We start from the raw sequence: 18,687 nt of genomic DNA, 5'->3' as shown, positions 1-18,687 counted from the left end.
CGGATGCCAAGGCCAAGAGGATGACTACTTTCCAATTGAGGAATTTTAATTCCACCCTTCGTAAAGGTTCAAACCAATGTGTTTGAAGGTACTGCAACACCACATTAAGATCTCATGGTGCCACTGGGGGCACAAATGAGGTTGGATGTGCAACACACCCTTCACGAAAGTCTGAACTTCTGGAAGGGAGGCCAATTGTTTTTGAAAGAAAACCGATAAGGCTGAAATCGGTACCTTAATTGAGCCCAATTTTAGGCCCGCATCCACACCTGCTTGTAGAAAATGGAAAACGTTCTAGCTGAAATTCCTCCATAAAAGCCTTCTTGGATTCACACCAAGAAACATATTTTCTCCAAATACGGTGGTAATGTTTAGACGTTACTCTTTTCCTGGCCTGAATAAGTGTGGGAATGATTTCACTGGGAATACCCGTTCGGGCTAGGATTTGGCGTTCAACCACCATGCCGTCAAACGCAGCCGCGGTAAGTCTTGATACACGCTCGGCCCTTGCTGTAACCGGTCCTGACGGAGAGGAAGAGGCCAGGGATCTTCTACGAGTAATTCCTGAAGATCTGGATACCAAGCCCTCCTTGGCCAGTCTGGAACAATGAGGATCGCTTGAATCTCTGCTCTTCTTATGATCTTTAGAACTTTTGGAATGAGAGGAAGTGGAGGGAATACATACACCGACTGAAACACCCACGGTGTCACCAATGCATCCACTGCCATTGCTTGAGGGTCCCTCGACCTGGAACAATATCTCTGAAGCTTCTTGTTGAGACGAGATGCCATAATGTCTATTTGAGGAACTCCCCAATGACTTGTCACTTCTGTGAAGACCTCTTGATGGAGGCCCCACTCTCCTGGAGTTAAATTTACTAAGATGGGAGTTCTATTTCAGATGGGATGTTGCCCATAGCAACAATCAGATTCTACTTCTCATTTATCTAGCACCTTCTAGAAGATAATATCTGGAATCTGATTGGTTGCTATGGGCAACATCCCATCTGAAATAGAACTCCCATCTTAGTAAATTTACACCCTGGATGGAGATAGTGTCTGCTGAGGAAGTCTGCTTCCCAGTTGTCCACTCTTGGAATGAAGATCGCTGACAGAGCGCTTGTATGTTTTTCCGCCCAGCAGAGAATCTTTGTGGCTTCTGCCATTGCCGCTCTGCTTTTTGTTCCGCCCTGGCGGTTTATGTACGCTACTGCTGTTACATTGTCCGACTGGATCAGTACAGGCAGATTGCGCAGAAGATGTTCCGCTTGTAGAAGGCCGTTGGAAATGGCCCTTAACTCCAGAATGTTTATGTGGAGCCAAGTTTCTTGACTTGACCATCTTCCTTGAAAGTTTTCCCCCTGTGTGACTGCTCCCCAGCCTCGGAGACATGCATCCGTGGTTACTAGGATCCAGTCCTGGATCCCGAACCTGCGCCCCTCTAGGAGGGGAGAGCTGTGCATTGATGGATTGACACCCTGGCTGGTTTCAGAATTTGTTTGACCAGACTCTGAAGTTCCAGAGCCGTTTCCACTGGAAGAAAAACTCTGTAGTTCCTTGTCCAGTGTAATTCCCAAAAACGACAACCGCGTCGTCGGAAATCAACTGAGATTTTGGCAAGTTTAGGAGCCAACCATGTTGTTGAAGAACTGTCAGGGAGAGTGCAATGTTTTGCACCAACTGGTCCCTGGATCTCGCTTTTATCAGGAGATCGTCCAAGTCCGGGATAATCGTGACTCCTTGCTTGCGAAGGAGAACCATCATTTCCGCCATCACTTTGGCGAAAATCCTCGGAGCCGTGGACAGACCAACGGCAACATCTGGAATTGGTAATGACAATCCTGAATTGCAAACCTCAGGTAAGCCTGATGCGGAGGATAAATGGGAACATGTAATTAGGCATCCTTTATGTCCAACGACACCATAAAATCCCCTTCCTCCAGACTGGAGATCACTGCTCGGAGAGACTCCATCTTGAATTTGAATTTTTTAGGTAGAAATTGAGAGATTTTAGGTTTAGGATTGGTCTGACCGAGCCGTCCGGCTTCGGGACCACGAACAGGCTTGTATAAAGCCTTCTCCCTGTTGTGACGGGGTAACCGTGATAATGACCTGGTTTTGACACAACTTTTGTATTGCGTCGCATACTACCTTCCTGTCCGGAGGAGAAGCTGGTAAGGCCGAGTTTAAAAATCGGCGAGGGGGAACGTCTTGAAACTCTAGTTTGTACCCTTGGGACACTATTTGTCAAACCCACGGGTCCAGGTCTGAGCGAAACCAGAACTGACTGAAGAGTTTGAGACGTGCCCCCACCGGTGCGGACTTCCGCAGAGGAGCCCCAGCGTCATGCGGTTGATTTGGCAAATGTTGGGGAGGACTTCTGCTCCTGGGAACCCGATAAGGCTGGTGATCTTTTACCTCTTCCCTTTCCTCTAGTAGCAAGGAAGGAAGAACCTCGCCCTTTTTTGTATTTATTGGTCCGAAAGGACTGCATTTGATAGTGGTGCGTTTTCTTTTGCTGCGGAGGAACATAAGGCAAAAAAAATGACTTACCCGCGGTAGCCGTAAATACCAAGTCAGTGAGGCCGTCACCCAACAAGGCACCACCCTTATATGGTAGAGATTCCATATTTTTCTTGGAGTCAGCATCAGCATTCCACTGGTGAATCCACAATGCTCCCTAGCTGCGACCGCCATGGCATTGGCCTTTGATTCCAAAAGGCCAATATCCCTCGCAGTTTGGGCGACTCCCATTTTTCCCTATCCGCAGAGGGAAACGGAAAAGCCACCGTAATCCTTTTGGGAATCTGACACTTTCTGTCAGGGCTTTCACAACTTTTTTAAAGAGAGTGTTCAGTTCATGAGAAGGAGGAAACGTTATCTCAGGTTTTATACATACAGACCCTTTTATCAGGAACAGCAGGGTCCTCAGTAATATGTAATACGTCTTTAACAGCCACAATCATGTACTGCAGGGGAGGCCAAACAGTCGATCGCGATCAACTGGTCGATCGCGGACATGCGACCAGTCTATTGCGATCCGCTGCCCATCCACCCGAAGCCGCGCCTCTCGTGCCTGCCGTCCTGCCCCTCAGTCTGGTCTCCGGCAGTGACGGCGGAGTGTATAGCTCAAATCAGGCGCCGGTTCGTTAGCCAATCAGAGCTCGCGAACCGGCGCCTGATTTGAGCCATACACGCTGCCGTCACCGCCGGAGACCAGACTGAGGGGCAGGACGGCAGGCAGGAGAAGCGCACGCTGCGCTCTCCACACAGCACGGTGAGCACTATGGGGGCATATGTGGCACTGTGGGGGCATATCTGGCACTGCGGGCACATGGCACAGTGGCGGCATATGTGGCAATGTGGGGCATATGTGGCACTTTGGGGTCATATCTGGCACTGCGGGCACATGGCACTGTGGGGGCATATCTGTAATCTGGCACTATGGGGGCATATCTGGCACTGTGGGGGCATATCTGGCACTGCGGGCACATGGCACTGTGGGGGCATATCTGTAATCTGGCACTGTGGGGGCATATCTGGCACTGCGGCCACATGGCACTGTGGGGGCATATCTGTAATCTGGCACTGTGGGGGCATATCTAGCAGTGTGGGCACATGGCACTGTGGGGGCATATCTGTATCTGGCACTGTGGGGACATATCTGGCACTGTGGGCACATGGCACTGTGGGGGCATGTGTATCTGGCACTGTAGGGGCATATGTGTTGAGGTTTTTACCTGTGGGGGCCAATGTGTTATTTCGTGCGAGACAGTCATTACACTCTGTGCAGCAAGGCTACATCCCTTTTTTTGTTATACCACGCCCACTTTTTTGTTATACCACGCACCTTAGGTCTGAAACACTAAAAAATGCCCCAGAACTGTAGCGCTTTTAAATATCAAAAGTTTAAATTACTGTGCCCCCCTGTTTTTGCCCCGATACTTGTCAGCAGTGTGAGGAAGGACCAGCGTCTCTGCAGCCTGAGGAGAGGAAATGGCGCCGAGCTGAGAGTGAGCTGTGAGGAAGAAGCTCCGCCCCCGTAATGGCGTGCTTCTGTCCCGCTTATTTTATTAATTATTTATGCTGGCGGTGGTTAGGACAGTGCCTTGGCACTAATGTCCCCTCTTGCCAGTTTTAAAATGAGGATTTATGCTGCCCAGGGCACCTCCCCCCCCCACCCCCTGCACCCTGCAGTGCTATATGTGTGGGAGCATGGCGCGCAGTTTGCCTTCTGCTGCTACTCACCTGTCTTCTGACTTCTGGCTCTGTAAGGGGGTGACGGCATGCTGCGGGAGTTAGCATCTAGGCGTACCCAGCGATCATCACCCTCAGGAGCTAATGGTGTCCTGTAGCCAGAAGCAGAGCCCTTGAACTCACTAGAAGTGGGTCATACTCTTCTCCCCTAAGTCCTACAAAGCAGGGAGACTGTTGCCAGCAGCCTCCCTGAAAATAAAAAACCTAACATAAGTCTTTTTAGAGAAACTCAGTAGAGCTCCCCTGTAGTGTGTCCAGTCTCTCTGGGCACAATTCTAAAACTGGAGTCTGGAGGAGGGGCATAGAGGGAGGAGCCAGTTCACACCCTTTTTAAAGTCTTAAAGTGCCAATGTCTCCTGCGGATCTCGTCTATACCCCATGGTTCTAATGGTGACCCCAGCATCCTCTAGGACGTATGAGAAAATTTATATTCTACTACCTCCATCTGAGGACACTCTAAACCATGGAGATGTACAACAGTTGCCTATAGGGGAGGGTATGTTCAACTTTAACTGAACCCAATACTTTCTGTCTAAAAGAAGAATCTCTGGATGCAAAGTAATGAAATCTATCAAATTTGGTGAATGTATGCACCGAGGACCATGTAGCTGCTCTACATAGCTGTTCTGCAGAACTCCATGCTGTGCCACCCACAAATTTCTGGAATAGGTTGTCCAGCCCCCTCATATACCCACTGAAATGCGGCATCCCCCCTCCTCACCGAGGTAGAAGCTGCCACTGGACCCAACTCAAGGCCTGTCTGAAGAAAGGACTCTAGGTAAATTAAAACAGGATTAAGAAACTTTCTCCTTATTACACCAAGCAATATATTTCCACACTTTATGACTGTTGTCTGAAGATACTTTCTAGCTAGCTTTAAATATTGAATCTGAGAAACCCTTTTATTTAAAAGATCTTGGCTTCAAGAAACATGTCATCAACTTTAATCAATCGAAGTCCTGACAATCGGCACCTGAGACAACAGTTCCTATCAAAGCCGTAGACCGATCCCCAGTCCCAGTGTCATGTTTAGAACCTCCGAGTACCTCTGCTTGCATACTGGACTGCTTCGAACGAGAAAACAATCTTCCCTAATAGCTTCATACATCAAGGAAACGGACTTCTGACCTTCAGAAGTTTTTGGACTAAATTTTTTATGTTTTCTGTTTGCAAGTTACGCTTACTGGGAATCATCTTGGACTTTTTTGATCATTGATCGCCTAACCATGGGACTGTAGGACAATAAATATATAGTGTAAAGTGGGTATAGGTCCCAAACATCCAACAATGTACAACTGGTGTAGGGCAGAGGTTCTCAAATACGGTCCTCAAGGAACCCCTACAGTCCAGGTTTTAAGTTTAGCCATGGTTGCCACAGATAATTTAATTAGCACCTCAGTCAATTTGATGTAACTATCTGTGCTGAGCAATAAATATACCTAAAACCTGGAACATTGCCTTGAGGGTGAGTGCCTTGAGGTACCTTTGTAACAATTTGAGGGGCTGTGGCTAAAGCAAATGGAAAAGCCCTGAATTGGAATGGTCCTCCTCCTACCATGTATCTTAAAAGACATTGATGGTCTTGCTAAATGCACATGTGAAGAGAGGTAGGCCTGCCAAAAACTGGTTTTATGTAATGACTCCCATCTTGTTTTTAGACTAAAACAGATTGTTATTGTGACAATGACTCCGGAGTTCTGAAGAGTGGTGATGGCCTGTTTTAAAGCCAGACACTACTGACTGTCGTTTAGTAACCCTGTTGAAAAGTACCTTCTTGGTGGTGGACCCAAAAGACGGAGACTGTAAACTCTTTCTATTATACCACTTACTCCGCTGTCTGAAGACAGACTTCTCCACTGGTCCCTGAATAACAGTAGACAGGCGCCAACCACAAACACTTCTGGGTATATGCCCTTCCAGTCATGCTGACTTAGCTCAGAGCCTAGGCAACGGTTTCCTGGGCTCCTTCTTTTTCATCCTAAATGGTCTTCCTCTATTTACATGTCTGACCCAAAAGGAGGAGGCTGCTGTTGCTTAAAAGGTGGACAAAATGATCGATCTTTAGGCTTAGTTAAATGGTAAAAATTAGCTTTCTGCCCTCAGAAATTCTTTTATCTTGGTCTGGACCAAACAAGAACTTTCCCTCAGAAGGGAATCTTTCTAAAAAAGTCTTTAGCTCTGAATCTGCATTCCATGATTTTAACCATTATATACGTCTAGCCACTACTGCTAGCCCAGAAATGTTTGAATGAACTGCAGAAGTATACAAAGAGCCTTCTCCCACATAAACTGCTCCTACTTTGAGTTGTTCGGCAATGAATAATAACTGAGACTTAAGGTGCATACACACTTGCCAATAAAAAATGAACGACGTCGCTCATTTTCTCCCTTCCTGAGCAACGTTGTCACTTTCTCGGCGAGTGTGTATGCCGACGAAGACGACCGATGCATGGCACTGCGGGTCGTTGACGACCCTCAGTGTTGGCAGCACGTGCATGCTCAATCTTTACTGTCGTCTCGGAGCTGCCTGCACGGCCCGGCCGCTGCGTGACGTCGCTGAAAGATATGATCAGTCATATCGCTCAGTGTGTACGGCTGGCCGACCGTCTGGCCCGGGCGCCTTTAGAGCTGTCTGATTGGATCCCCTCTATTAAAGCTGGCCATGCAGCAACATGGATAGATTTCAATTTACTTTCACACTACACCAAGAAAACTGGACTGTCCCGCCAAAATCAAGAAAGTTGGGAGGTATGCAATAATTATAATAATTTATACAAGCTTTCCATACACCTGTCATGACAAGATCAAATAAAAAACGGTCTATTAAAAGTATGGAATATTAAGTGAACGCGTGTAATAGCAGAAGGAAGCTCTTGACCTGTCTCTTGCCAGTCTATAAATGCACGGGACAATTTTTATTTCACAATTCTAGAACAGTGCTGAATCTGTCTCTCCTATAACGCACACGGTCGCTGAGGAATGAGACAGATAAAAGTGAACCATACAGGAATCTTATCAAGAAGGGGCAATCAGATAATGTGAACATAGTGACAGGTGTACTTCTAAATATCACAGCAATATATAGAAGCAGGCAAACCTGCTTGTATTTTACGAGGCACAGAGCTGCCTACTTTGAGAAAGGTCACCACTGCTGTTCCCGATGTACACAGACTGGGGTAGTACAAGTCAGTCTACAAGTTTAGCAAATGCAGGACAGAGTAAATTTCTTTAACATTAATTAATAATTTTTGTTTGTGCATAATTCTACTTTCAAGACATACTACTAAAAATGTGTATATATAAAATATTTTTGAAAGTCTAAACATGGATTTGTTTTTCAGCTATAAAAATAATTTCTTTTATATTGAAATCTAAAAAAAGGTAAACAATGGTTATACGCGATAAGTAGTCAATGTTTGGTATCTGACAGAAGGGTGTGGATTATTAGATATACACTAAAAAGGTCTACAGTCAATAGGTCTATCACTAATGGTAGACGTACATTAGGTCGACAGCGTCAAAAGCTCGACATAGAAAAGGTAGACAGTAGAAAAGGTCAACAGGGCCAAAAGGTCGACATGGAAATGGTAAACAAAAAAGTTAGTCACAATTTTTTTTTTTGTGGGGTGGTTTGTCTCTTTACTGCCACAAACAAGCCCCATTAGTGTACCGCGTCCCCTTGCATGGCTCTCTTCGGGCAAGGTGCCTCGATCCGCTACCGCTGTGCTCAGCACAGGTTACTATTCCCAATCAATGCCCGTGTTGATGGTAAAGTATGAAAAAGGTGGGGGGGGGGGGGGGGAAACCTTGTGTTTACCATATGTGTGTCGATTATTGTCACATTGACATTTTGAACCTGTCGACTTTTCAAACTTTCTACCGTTTACATGTCGACATAATGCATGTCTACCATTAGTGGTCGACCTATTGACTGTAGACCTTTTTAGTGTAGAGCTATATATCAGATATCCTGACAGAAAACAAATCCACCATACTTTAAAGCTTATCTATATGGACCTTTTAAAATAATTATGTAAAAAAACCAAGACAAAACCTTGCAATCTGTACTAGCTTTCTCTGTGCATTACAAATATATTATTTAGCATGTTAGAGCCATAGGTCTAGTGCAAGTCAAGTAGTGTTGTCTCCTCTCACAGCTCCCACTGGCTGCCTGCAGGAAACAACTCTCTACCCCTTATCCTGCAAAAAAAATGGGGGAATAACCAGGCTAGACCATGGGGAAGAACATGGGGGACAGGGTATAAACAAAGAAGTACTAGGAATGGACATAGGAAACTGATGGTTAGCAACCATTGATGTTAACGACTCTATGGAAGTACTTTTCCCATCAAATTACGGGTATTTGATTGCTGCCAGCCACTGGATGCAGCTTTCCGATGCCCATCCAATGGCTTACAGCTTGAAAGCAGCTGTGGACACGTTCATATAGTAACTAGAGATGAGCGGGTTCGGTTCGTCGAGATCCGAACCCCCCCGAACTTCACGTATTTTTAAGCCTCGGATCTTCCCGCCTTGCTCGGTTAACCCGAACAAGGCTGAACGTCATCATCCGTTCATTCTCGCAAGATTTGTATTCCATATAAAGAGCCGCGCGTCACCGCCATTTTCACTCGTGCATTGGAGATTGAACGGAGAGGACGTGGCTACGTTCTCTCCCTGAAAAGCTCCATATCTGTGCTCAGTGTACTGAAAATATCTGTGCTCAGTGTGCTGCATTGTGGTGACCACCAGTATATTATAGTAGTACAGTACAGTAGGCCATTGCTGTATCGTGCAGCTCCGTGTCAGACTCAGTTTTAAACAGTATCCTGATCAGTGCTCAATATCTGCTGCATTATTGTGTGACCAGTATACTATATAGTAGTACAGTGCAGCATTTTGGTGACCAACAGTATAGTACAGTACAGTAGGCCATTGCTGTATCTTGCAGCTCCGTGTCACTTCAAGTATCCATTCGATATCTCTGCTGCATTGTTGTGAGCAGTATATATAGTAGTACAGTGCAGCATTTTGATGACCAACAGTATATAGTTGTACAGTACAGTAGGCAATTGCTGTATCTTGCAGCTCTATGTCACTTCAAGTATCCATTCCATATCTGTGCTGCATTGTTGTGAGCAGTATATATAGTAGTACAGTGCAGCATTTTAGTGACCAACAGTATATAGTTGTACAGTACAGTAGGCCATTGCTGTATCTTGCAGCTCCGTGTCACTTTAAGTATCCATTCCATATCTGTGCTGCATTGTTGTGAGCAGTATATATAGTAGTACAGTACAGTAATTGATATAATGATATTACTGGCATATAGTTCCACACATTAAAAAATGGAGAACAAAAATGTGGAGGGTAAAATAGGGAAAGCTCAAGATCCACTTCCACCTAGTTCTGAAGCTGCTGCCACTAGTCATTGCAGAGACGATGAAATGCCATCAACGTCATATGCCAAGGCCGATGCCCAATGTCATAGTAGAGAGCGTGTAAAATCCAAAAAGCAAAAGTTCAGTAAAATGATGACCCAAAAATCTAAATTAAAAGCGTCTGAGAGAAGCGTAAACTTGCCAATGTGCCATTTACGACACGGAGTGGCAAGGAACGGCTGAGGCCCTGGCCTGCGTTCATGGCTAGTGGTTCAGCTTCACATGAGGATGGAAGCACTCATCCTCTCGCTAGAAAAATGAAAAGAGTTAAGCTGGCAAAAGCACAGCATAGAACTGTGCGTTCTTCTAAAACACAAATCCCCAAGGAGAGTCCATTTGTGTCGGTTGCGATGCCTGACCTTCCCAACACTGGACGGGAAGAGGTGGCTCCTTCCATCATTTGCACGCCCCCTGCAAGTGCTGGAAGAAGCACCCACAGTCCAGTTCCTGATAGTCAAATTGAAGATGCCACTGTTGAAGTACACCAGGATGAGGATATGGGTGTTGCTGGCGCTGAAGAGGAAATTGATAAGGAGGAATCTGATGGTGAGGTGGTTTGTTTAAGTCAGGCACCCGGGGAGACACCTGTTGTCCGTGGGATGAATAAGGCCATTGACATGCCTCGTCAAAATACAAAAAAAAAAAAATCACCTCTGAGGTGTGGAATTATTTCAACAGAAATGCGGACAACTGGTGTCAAACCGTGTGTTGCCTTTGTCAAGCTGTAATAAGTAGAGGTAAGGACGTTAACCACCTAGGAACAATGGGCCAGATGTATTGACCTGGAGAAGCCATAAGGAAGTGATAAACCAGTGATATGTACAAGGTGATAAAGGCAGCAGCCAATCAGATCTTAACTGTTACTTTACATATTGGAGCTGATTGGCTGGTGCCTTTATCACCTTGCACATATCACTGGTTTATCACTTCCTTATGCCTTCTCCAGGTTAATACATCTGCCCCATCCTCCCTTATACGTCACCTGCAGCGCATTCATCATAAGTCAGTGACAAGTTCAAAAACTTTGGGTGACAGCGGAAGCAGTCCACTGACCACTAAATCCCTTCCTCTTGTAACCAAGCTCCTGCAAACCACACCACCAACTCCCTCAGTGTCAATTTCCTCCTTAGACAGGAAAGCCAATAGTCCTGCAGGCCATGTTACTGGCAAGTCTGACGAGTCCTCTCCTGACTAGGATTCCTCCGATGGATTCTTGAGTGTAACGTCTACTGCTGCTGGCGCTGCTGTTGTTGCTGCTGGTAGTTGATCATCATCCCAGAGGGGAAGTCGGAAGACCACTTGTACTACTTCCAGTAAGCAATTGACTGTCCAACAGTCCTTTGCGAGGAAGATGAAATATCACAGCAGTCATCCTGTTGCAAAGCGGATAACTCAGGCCTTGGCAGCTGTGTTGGTGTTAGACGTGCGTCCGGTATCCGGCGCTAGTTCACAGGGACTTAGAGAATTTCTTGAGGTAGTGTGTCCCCGGTACCAAATACCATCTAGGTTCCACTTCTCTAGGCAGGCGATACCAAGAATGTACACAGACGTCAGAAAAAGACTCACCAGTGTCCTAAAAAATGCAGTTGTACCCAATGTCCACTTAACCACAGACATGTGGACAAGTGGAGCAGGGCAGGGTCAGGACTATATGACTGTGACAGCCCACTGGGCAGATGTATTGCCTCCCGCAGCAAGAACAACAGCAGCAGCACCAGTAGCAGCATCTCGCAAACGCCAACTCGTTCCTAGGCAGGCTACGCTTTGTATCACCGCTTTCCATAAGAGGCACACAGCTGACAACCTCTTACGGAAACTGAGGAACATCATCGCAGAATGGCTTACCCCAATTGTACTCTCATGGGGATTTGTGACATCGGACAACGCCACTAATATTGTGCGTGCATTACATGTGGGCAAATTCCAGCACGTCCCACGTTTTGCACATACATTGAATTTGGTGGTGCAGAATTTTTAAAAAAACGACAGGGGCGAGCAAGAGATGCTGTCGCTGGCCAGAAGAATTGCGGGCCACTTTCGGCATTCAGCCACTGCGTGCCAAAGACTGGAGCACCAGCAAACACTCCTGTACCTGCCCTGCCATCAGCTGAAGCAAGAGGTGGTAACAAGGTGGAATTCAACCCTCTATATGCTTCAGAGGATGGAGGAGCAGCAAAAGGCCATTCAAGCCTATACATCTGCCTACGATATAGGCAAAGGAGGGGGAATGCACCTGACTCAAGCGCAGGGGAGAATGATTTCAACGTTGTGCACGGTTCTGCAACCCTTTGAACTTGCCACACGTGAAGTCAGTTCAGACACTGCCAGCCTGAGTCAGGTCATTCCCCTCATCAGGCTTTTGCAGAAGCAGCTGGAGAGATTGAAGGAGGAGCTAAAACGGAGCAATTCTGCAAGGCATGTGGGACTTGTGGATGGAGCCCTTCATTCGCTTAACCAGGATTCACGGGTGGTCAATCTGTTGAAATCAGAGCACTACATTTTGGCCACCGTGCTCGATCCTAGGTTTAAAGCCTACGTTGTATCTCTCTTTCCGGCATACACAAGTCTGCAGATGTTCAAAGACCTGCTGGTGAGACACTTGTCAAGTCAAGCGGAACGTGATCCGCCAACAGCTCCTCCTTCATTTTCTATCGCCACTGGAGCTGCAAGGAAAAGGATAAAATTTCCAAAACCACCCGCTGGCGGTGATGCAGGGCAGTCAGGAGCGAAAACTGACATCTGGTCCGGACTGAAGGACCTGCCAACGATTACCGACACGTCGTCTACTGTCACTGCATATGATTCTGTCACCATTGAAAGAATGGTGGAGGATTATATGAGTGACAGCATCCAAGTAGGCACGTCAGACAGTCCGTACGTATACTGGCAGGAAAAAGAGGCAATTTGGAGGCCCTTGCACAAACTGGCTTTATTTTACCTAAGTTGCCCCCCCCTCCAGTGTGTACTCCGAAAAAGTGTTTAGTGCAGCCGGTCACCTTGTCAGCGATCGGCGTACGAGGTTACTTCCACAAAATGTGGAGAAGATGATGTTCATCAAAATGAATTATAATCAATTCCTCCGTGGAGACATTCACCAGCAATTGCCTCCAGAAAGTACACAGGGACCTGAGATGGTGGATTCCAATGGGGACGAATTAATACTCTGTGAGGAGGGGGATGTACACAGTGAAAGGGGTGAGGAATCGGAGGATGATGATGAGGTGCACATCTTGCCTCTGTAGAGCCAGTTTGAGCAAGGAGAGACTGATTGCTTCTTTTTGTGGTGGGGGCCCAAACCAACCAGTCATTTCAGCCACAGTCGTGTGGCAGACCCTGTGGCTGAAATGATGGGTTGGTTAAAGTGTGCATGTCCTGTTTATACAACATAAGGGTGGGTGGGAGGGCCCAAGGACAATTCCATCTTGCACCTCTTTTTTTTTTAAATTATTTATCTTTGCATCATGTGCTGTTTGGGGACAATTTTTTTAAGTGCCATCCTGTCTGACACTGCAGTGCCACTCCTAGATGGGCCAGGTGTTTGTGCCGGCCACTTGGGTCACTTAGCTTAGTCATCCAGCGACCTCGGTGGAAATTTTAGGACTAAAAATAATATTGTGAGGTGTTCAGAATAGACTGGAAATGAGTGGAAATTATGGTTATTGAGGTTACTAATACTATAGGATCAAAATTACCCCCAAATTCTCTGATTTAAGCTGTTTTTGAAGAAAAAAACACCCGAACCCAAAACACATTCGAATCCGACAAAATTTTTTAAGGGAGGTTTTGCCAAAACGGGTCCGAATCCAAAACACGGCCGCGGAACCGAATCCAAAACAAAAACCCGAAAAATTTCCGGTGCACATCTCTAATAGTAACCATCGATGGTTATATAGTTGAATGATTTTGATATGTTGGCTAGTTGCCATCGCATACCTTGATTTGATGCCGGGCTTCCAATGTCCATCTCTATGAAGAACAGTCGGAGATGGGAGGAGCTGGGGGAAAAAGCAGGGGAAGATGGAGGAAAGGGGGAAGGGCAGGGAAGACAGATGGGACAGTGGGAGAGGGGAGGATAAGGGAGTGCGAGCAGGTAAAGAGAAAGGAAAAACCATCTCTGCACAATTCCCAGCCATGTGTCTCAAAGTCTCTCTGCAGTATTTAATAAGAGTTTAGCATGTCTTAATACAGGGTCTGAATCAGAGATGTTTAAATGTCGGCATTGTGTACAGGTAAGTGATTATTGTCTGACTGCGCCTGCATGACGGTCACACTGGGCACAGACCAGGGTACCTCAGCAAAGTCGCTTGTAGTGAGGCTTTGTTTGCAAAGTGTCTGTCAGGGACCATTTGTGGGAGGTAGCGGAGAGTGGCAGCAAAATCATAGGCGCTTTGTGACGGTTTTTGGGGTATGTTTTAATTGGTTACAGCTGTAACATTTTCGCACATCCGCTGAGTACGGGATCACAGCTCCGAATGCATTGCCATCCGTCTCCGAATCAGGCCCCTGATGCTTGTGAGGTGCTAAAGGAGCTTTACTACAGAAAATCCATGTATTTTAACAGGTGATTAATACTTTGAATGTCGAAAACTGACATAAAGCACAGCAAACGCACATTACAAAGTGTGTGTGTGTGTGTGTGTGTGTACAGGGCCATTCAGACTACATTATAGCTGGATACACACTATACGATTATCTGTCCAATCTTTCTGCCTGGAATGAAAATCTGATAATGGGGTCGATTCTATTCGGCAACTTAAGAATAGCGCCGGGAATTAGCTCCCGACGCTATTCAATTCAGCTGCTAGTGACCCGCAATTGTCGGGAATTCTTCTCTCAGCCCCGGGGGATGAGAGAAGAAACCCGACAAAAGTGCTGCCTCGCGGCTGGCGCGAGGCTGATTCTGTCGGGAATCAGCATCGCCGCGGGTAGTTAAGTCGGAAAATGCCCGTTCTCCCGACAAAACTGCCTGTTAAGTCGGCGAGAACGGGACATCGCCGACTTAACTGGAGATGAATTGAATAGCGTCGGGAGCTAATTCCCGGCGCTATTCTTAAGTTGCCGAATAGAATCGACCCCAATGTCTGTGAGCAAAATGACAATCAACCATTTGCTCCCAAACAACAGCGGTTTCTACCTTTTTTGGGTATGTGGGCTGCCGTTATCCATGACAGAAAGGGGAGGAGAGAGCCAGCCTTGGCTAACTGGATCCTGGCGCCTGTGCAATTAATCTGGTAGGAGCTGAGACCGGTACATATGCGCACAAGCAGCGGCTTGAGTGCGTATGCATAAACCCCTGACTTCTATGGACTGCATCGGCTGCAGCCCATAGAAGCTGGATTGGGCTGACGATCAGGTAGGGTTTTTTTTCCAAGAGGAATCCATCTCTCTGCTAATTGTAGCTCAGTCTAGCAGTCCCACAGGAGGGAAACATCACTGGGCAAAAACGCACATTGTGTATGTACCTTAACCAGCCAGACTGGACGGATAATCTTATAGCGTGTATCCAGTTTAACAATTTCAAAATTAGGGCACTGTGTCAGACACCATAGAAAGTAGTGATACAGTAACAATCGCTGTAGCTCAGTAAAGCACCCCCACAGTCATGACATCAGCTGCTCACTCAGGGGTACTTATAATAAAGGGCACTTACCCTCTCAGCACTATTCCACCACCAGAAGTTCATGAAGGCAGACCTGAAAGGCTCTGTAGGTAGGAAAAGGCCAGACTGTATATAGCATGATCTCCAGTCCATGTATCACAAATCAGCAACTATATTAAGGACACTTGGCAGCACTCAGGAGGGCTGACTGATAACCAGGATCACAGCTCATGTGCAGCCAATATCAGAGCAACAGGGCAGCAGCAGCAGCACAGACCCCTCCTCACACACAGGCGGGGAGACAGCTGGGATCCTAACAGTATCCTATGGGGGCAAGTACTAGAATGTCATACAGTATACAGGCCTGGCCAACCTGTGGCTCTCCAGCTGTTGTAAAACTACAAGTCCCATCATGCTTTGCCACAGTTTTGCTATTAAAGAATGTTAAAACTGTGGCAGGGCATGCTGGGATGTGTAGTTTCACAACATCTGGAGAGCCACAGGTTGGCCAGGCCTGCAGTAGAATGATATACATAGTGGCAGTCTGCAGCACAGTCTGTGAGATTACATACATTGTATATTACTCCATGTCTCCATATACATATTATCAGCTTCTCAGGCCCGGCCGCACCGTTGAGCGTTGACCCACTAGAAAACACCAGCCGTTCGAGAGCCGTGATTTATTTAATGCGACTTCATATTTAACTAATAGGTAAACATAATTACAATGATAAAAAATATAAATAAATACAACCAAAAGCTCACTGTAACTGCTCACGGCAGTACGACGCATCTTTGCCCGCCCCAGTCATGTTTACTACAATACATATTCTAGAAACAAAGAGCGGATCGGAAGCCGCCGCGTTGCACTGTGGGGGGAGAGGAAGCGCCTAGCACGCTGGACTCAGTGGAGCTCAGCAGCAGGGGCAGCATGGCGGCGCTGCAGGGGAAGCGGTGAGTGCCAGTGCCGGGGCACAGAGGGCATCACATGGAAAGGCCGGCGGCAGATGTTGTCTTACCCAATGGCTGTCAATTATCAAATACCCACAATTAACATGGCCCAGGGCACCGGCATGTACTAGGCTCGGCCAGCCCGCTGCTGTAGAACCACAGCAAACCTAGGATATGGCAGGCTTAGGTTGGCGAAGCCCCGGCTGTCGCTATGTCATATTCCTTGGGGAAGCGGGTAACATACCGCCAGTCGGGAACCCCGCGATCACAATACATGCTCCGGGATCCTGACGAGCGGTGAAATGTTGACACTCAAAGGGGGAGATTCAAATGTTTGAAAAGTCAGTTGGGAGTCTGTTTTTTCCTATCTAATACACAGGAAAAAACAGACACCCAACCGACTTTTCAAACATTTGAATCTCCCCCATAGAGGGAGAATATAACCTGTGGCGAGCAGAGCGTGCCTTCATGGGACTTTCTCGCGTTTGCCCCACTGCTGGCATGCTGCTGTCGGTGTACTGATGGCCGGTATATCATACTGATCGCAGTTAGTACTGTTTTCAGCGATTCTGTGCCGATACTATGCAGTCTGTACAATGGTATGGTAGGTGGCCTGGGGTATCTACTCTATGGAATACATGCGGTTTACCGGCGGCTGAGATTCTGGCTGTCATGATCCCGGCAGCAGGGTGAGCGCAAGAAATCCTCTTGTGGGTTTGCTGCGCTCGCCACGCTGCGGGCATGGTGGCTTGCTGCGCTTACCACAGGTTGTTTTCTCTCTATGGGTGTCGTGGACACCGATAGAAGAAAAGCCTGTGGTGCCGGTATTCTGGCGTCGGCATTGTGACCGCCGGGATCCCATTAGGCAGTCTTGTGATTGCCACCCTACTGTATATACAGTAAGAGTATATGATGGTAGTATACACATGTTCTTGTGCCACTTGGTGCAACCTAAACGCTCCGCCAGGTGTAGCAATTAATACTGTTTCCTGGATTTTGTGTATTATTTGTGTTGCCACATACCAAGTTGCCTACAGTGCCTCTGGCACGCTAAATTGATAAATTTGTCACAAAGGAATCTGTATGAGTAAGCATGGCACTTGGATTGGGCCTCTGTCTTTTGCCTTTTTAGTCAGATTAGTGACTGTCGCACAGAAATACATGCAATGCAGCGTCGGTATTCAGGGTACCCCTGCATTGTACTTTCCTCACATTAGTGATATGAATTGATGCATGTTTAAAGAAAGTCACATGGTGCTGCTAAGTTGGAAAGTAAGTAATTCTGGGGCAGATGTATTAAACCTGGAGATGGCATAAAGAAGTGAAAAACCAATGATAAGTGCAAGGTGATAAACGCACCAGCCAATCAGCTCCTAACTGTTAATTTACATATTGGAGCTGATGGGCTAGGGCGTTTATCTTCTTGCACTTATCACTGGCTTATCACTTCCTTATGCCTTCAAGTTAATACATCTGCCCCTCTGTTGCTTGAGTGGTTTCCATATGAAGATTAAACCGGGTACACACTGGGTGCTGTATCAGCCGGTTTATCAACCTGGCGATACCTCTGTGAACAACATTCACAGACGTATTGAGTCGACTCCGCAGCACAGCGGATGCCCAATGTATCGGCCCATCTGGCTGTGTATACGGGTGTTCTGCTGACTGCCTCTACACTTGCTGCAAAGACTGATATCACAGATGGGCAATTCAAAGGCCCAGGGGTCTACAATAGCATTTCTGGTGCATTTAGGGGGACATTTACTAAGCAGTGATAAAAGTGGAGAAGTGAGCCATTGCTCTGTAAATTTTTAAAGTATGCAAATTATGAATGTTAAGTCAATGCTGATTGGTTGCCATGGGCAACTTCTCCACTGGCTTACTTCTCCACTTTTATCACTGCTTAGTACATGTTTCCCTTAGTTCCAGGTGGAAGGATTCATGTGGCAGCAGCACTACTGCATAGTGGTTGGCATTCTTGCCTCCAAATGCTTCGCTGTATTTCATACTTGGGCATTCATTTCAGTCAGATGTATTGTGTATACACTCTGGCTTTTTTTTATTTATTTTTTGTTGGAGTTTGACTAAATTTGGTCGTTATGTTTGTGTGTCAGGCATGACAATTAGATTTTAAACTCTGCTGGAAATGAGTAATCTCTGTAGAGTGCTGCAGGATTTACAGGTCCTATGTATATAATGGGTGAGACAATTGAGGTACTACGTAAGCCATGCCATATAAATGATGAATATTTCTTTTCGATATAGAAAACTTGCAGATCTAAATGTTGAAGAATTTATGACGACAGCTTTTGATTCAGAAGGAGATGGAGGTTTTGATGAAGAAAACGGGGAAGAATCTGACAAAGAGATTAAAACCAAAAAGGTAAAGAAGCAGAAAAAGAAGACCAAAGAAATCGGAGACAAGTAAGTTCTCTCTAA

At 46.4% G+C, this 18,687-nt stretch overlaps 2 protein-coding genes across 7 annotated transcripts in view; one reads left to right on the top strand and one right to left on the bottom strand.

The window, feature by feature from the left end:
- KLHL17 (kelch like family member 17) overlaps positions 1–15,648 on the bottom strand; it is a 187,530-nt gene extending 171,882 nt beyond the window's left edge. For both annotated transcript variants that reach the window (XM_063943130.1, XM_063943132.1), the window contains exon 1: positions 15,349–15,648. In XM_063943130.1, coding sequence (XP_063799200.1) covers positions 15,349–15,450 — 102 coding nt within the window. In that variant the 5' untranslated portion in view covers positions 15,451–15,648. The remainder of the gene's footprint in view (positions 1–15,348) is intronic.
- The window catches only part of NOC2L (NOC2 like nucleolar associated transcriptional repressor), a 160,617-nt gene continuing 157,302 nt past the window's right edge, over positions 15,373–18,687 (top strand). For 2 of the 5 annotated variants that reach the window (XM_063943129.1, XM_063943124.1), the window contains exons 1-2: positions 16,141–16,251; positions 18,514–18,672. In XM_063943129.1, coding sequence (XP_063799199.1) covers positions 16,229–16,251; positions 18,514–18,672 — 182 coding nt within the window. In that variant the 5' untranslated portion in view covers positions 16,141–16,228. Of the gene's footprint in view, positions 15,408–15,546; positions 15,630–15,857; positions 16,010–16,140; positions 16,252–18,513; positions 18,673–18,687 lie in introns of those variants that run through there. The other 3 variants (XM_063943126.1, XM_063943125.1, XM_063943128.1) reach the window with 3 other exon arrangements.

This window comes from Pseudophryne corroboree, chromosome 10 (genome assembly GCF_028390025.1).
Source record: "Pseudophryne corroboree isolate aPseCor3 chromosome 10, aPseCor3.hap2, whole genome shotgun sequence".
Lineage (NCBI taxonomy): Eukaryota > Metazoa > Chordata > Amphibia > Anura > Myobatrachidae > Pseudophryne > Pseudophryne corroboree.
The sequence above is the reverse complement of the archived record's forward strand: the minus strand, read 5'-3'. Positions and strand labels throughout refer to the sequence as shown.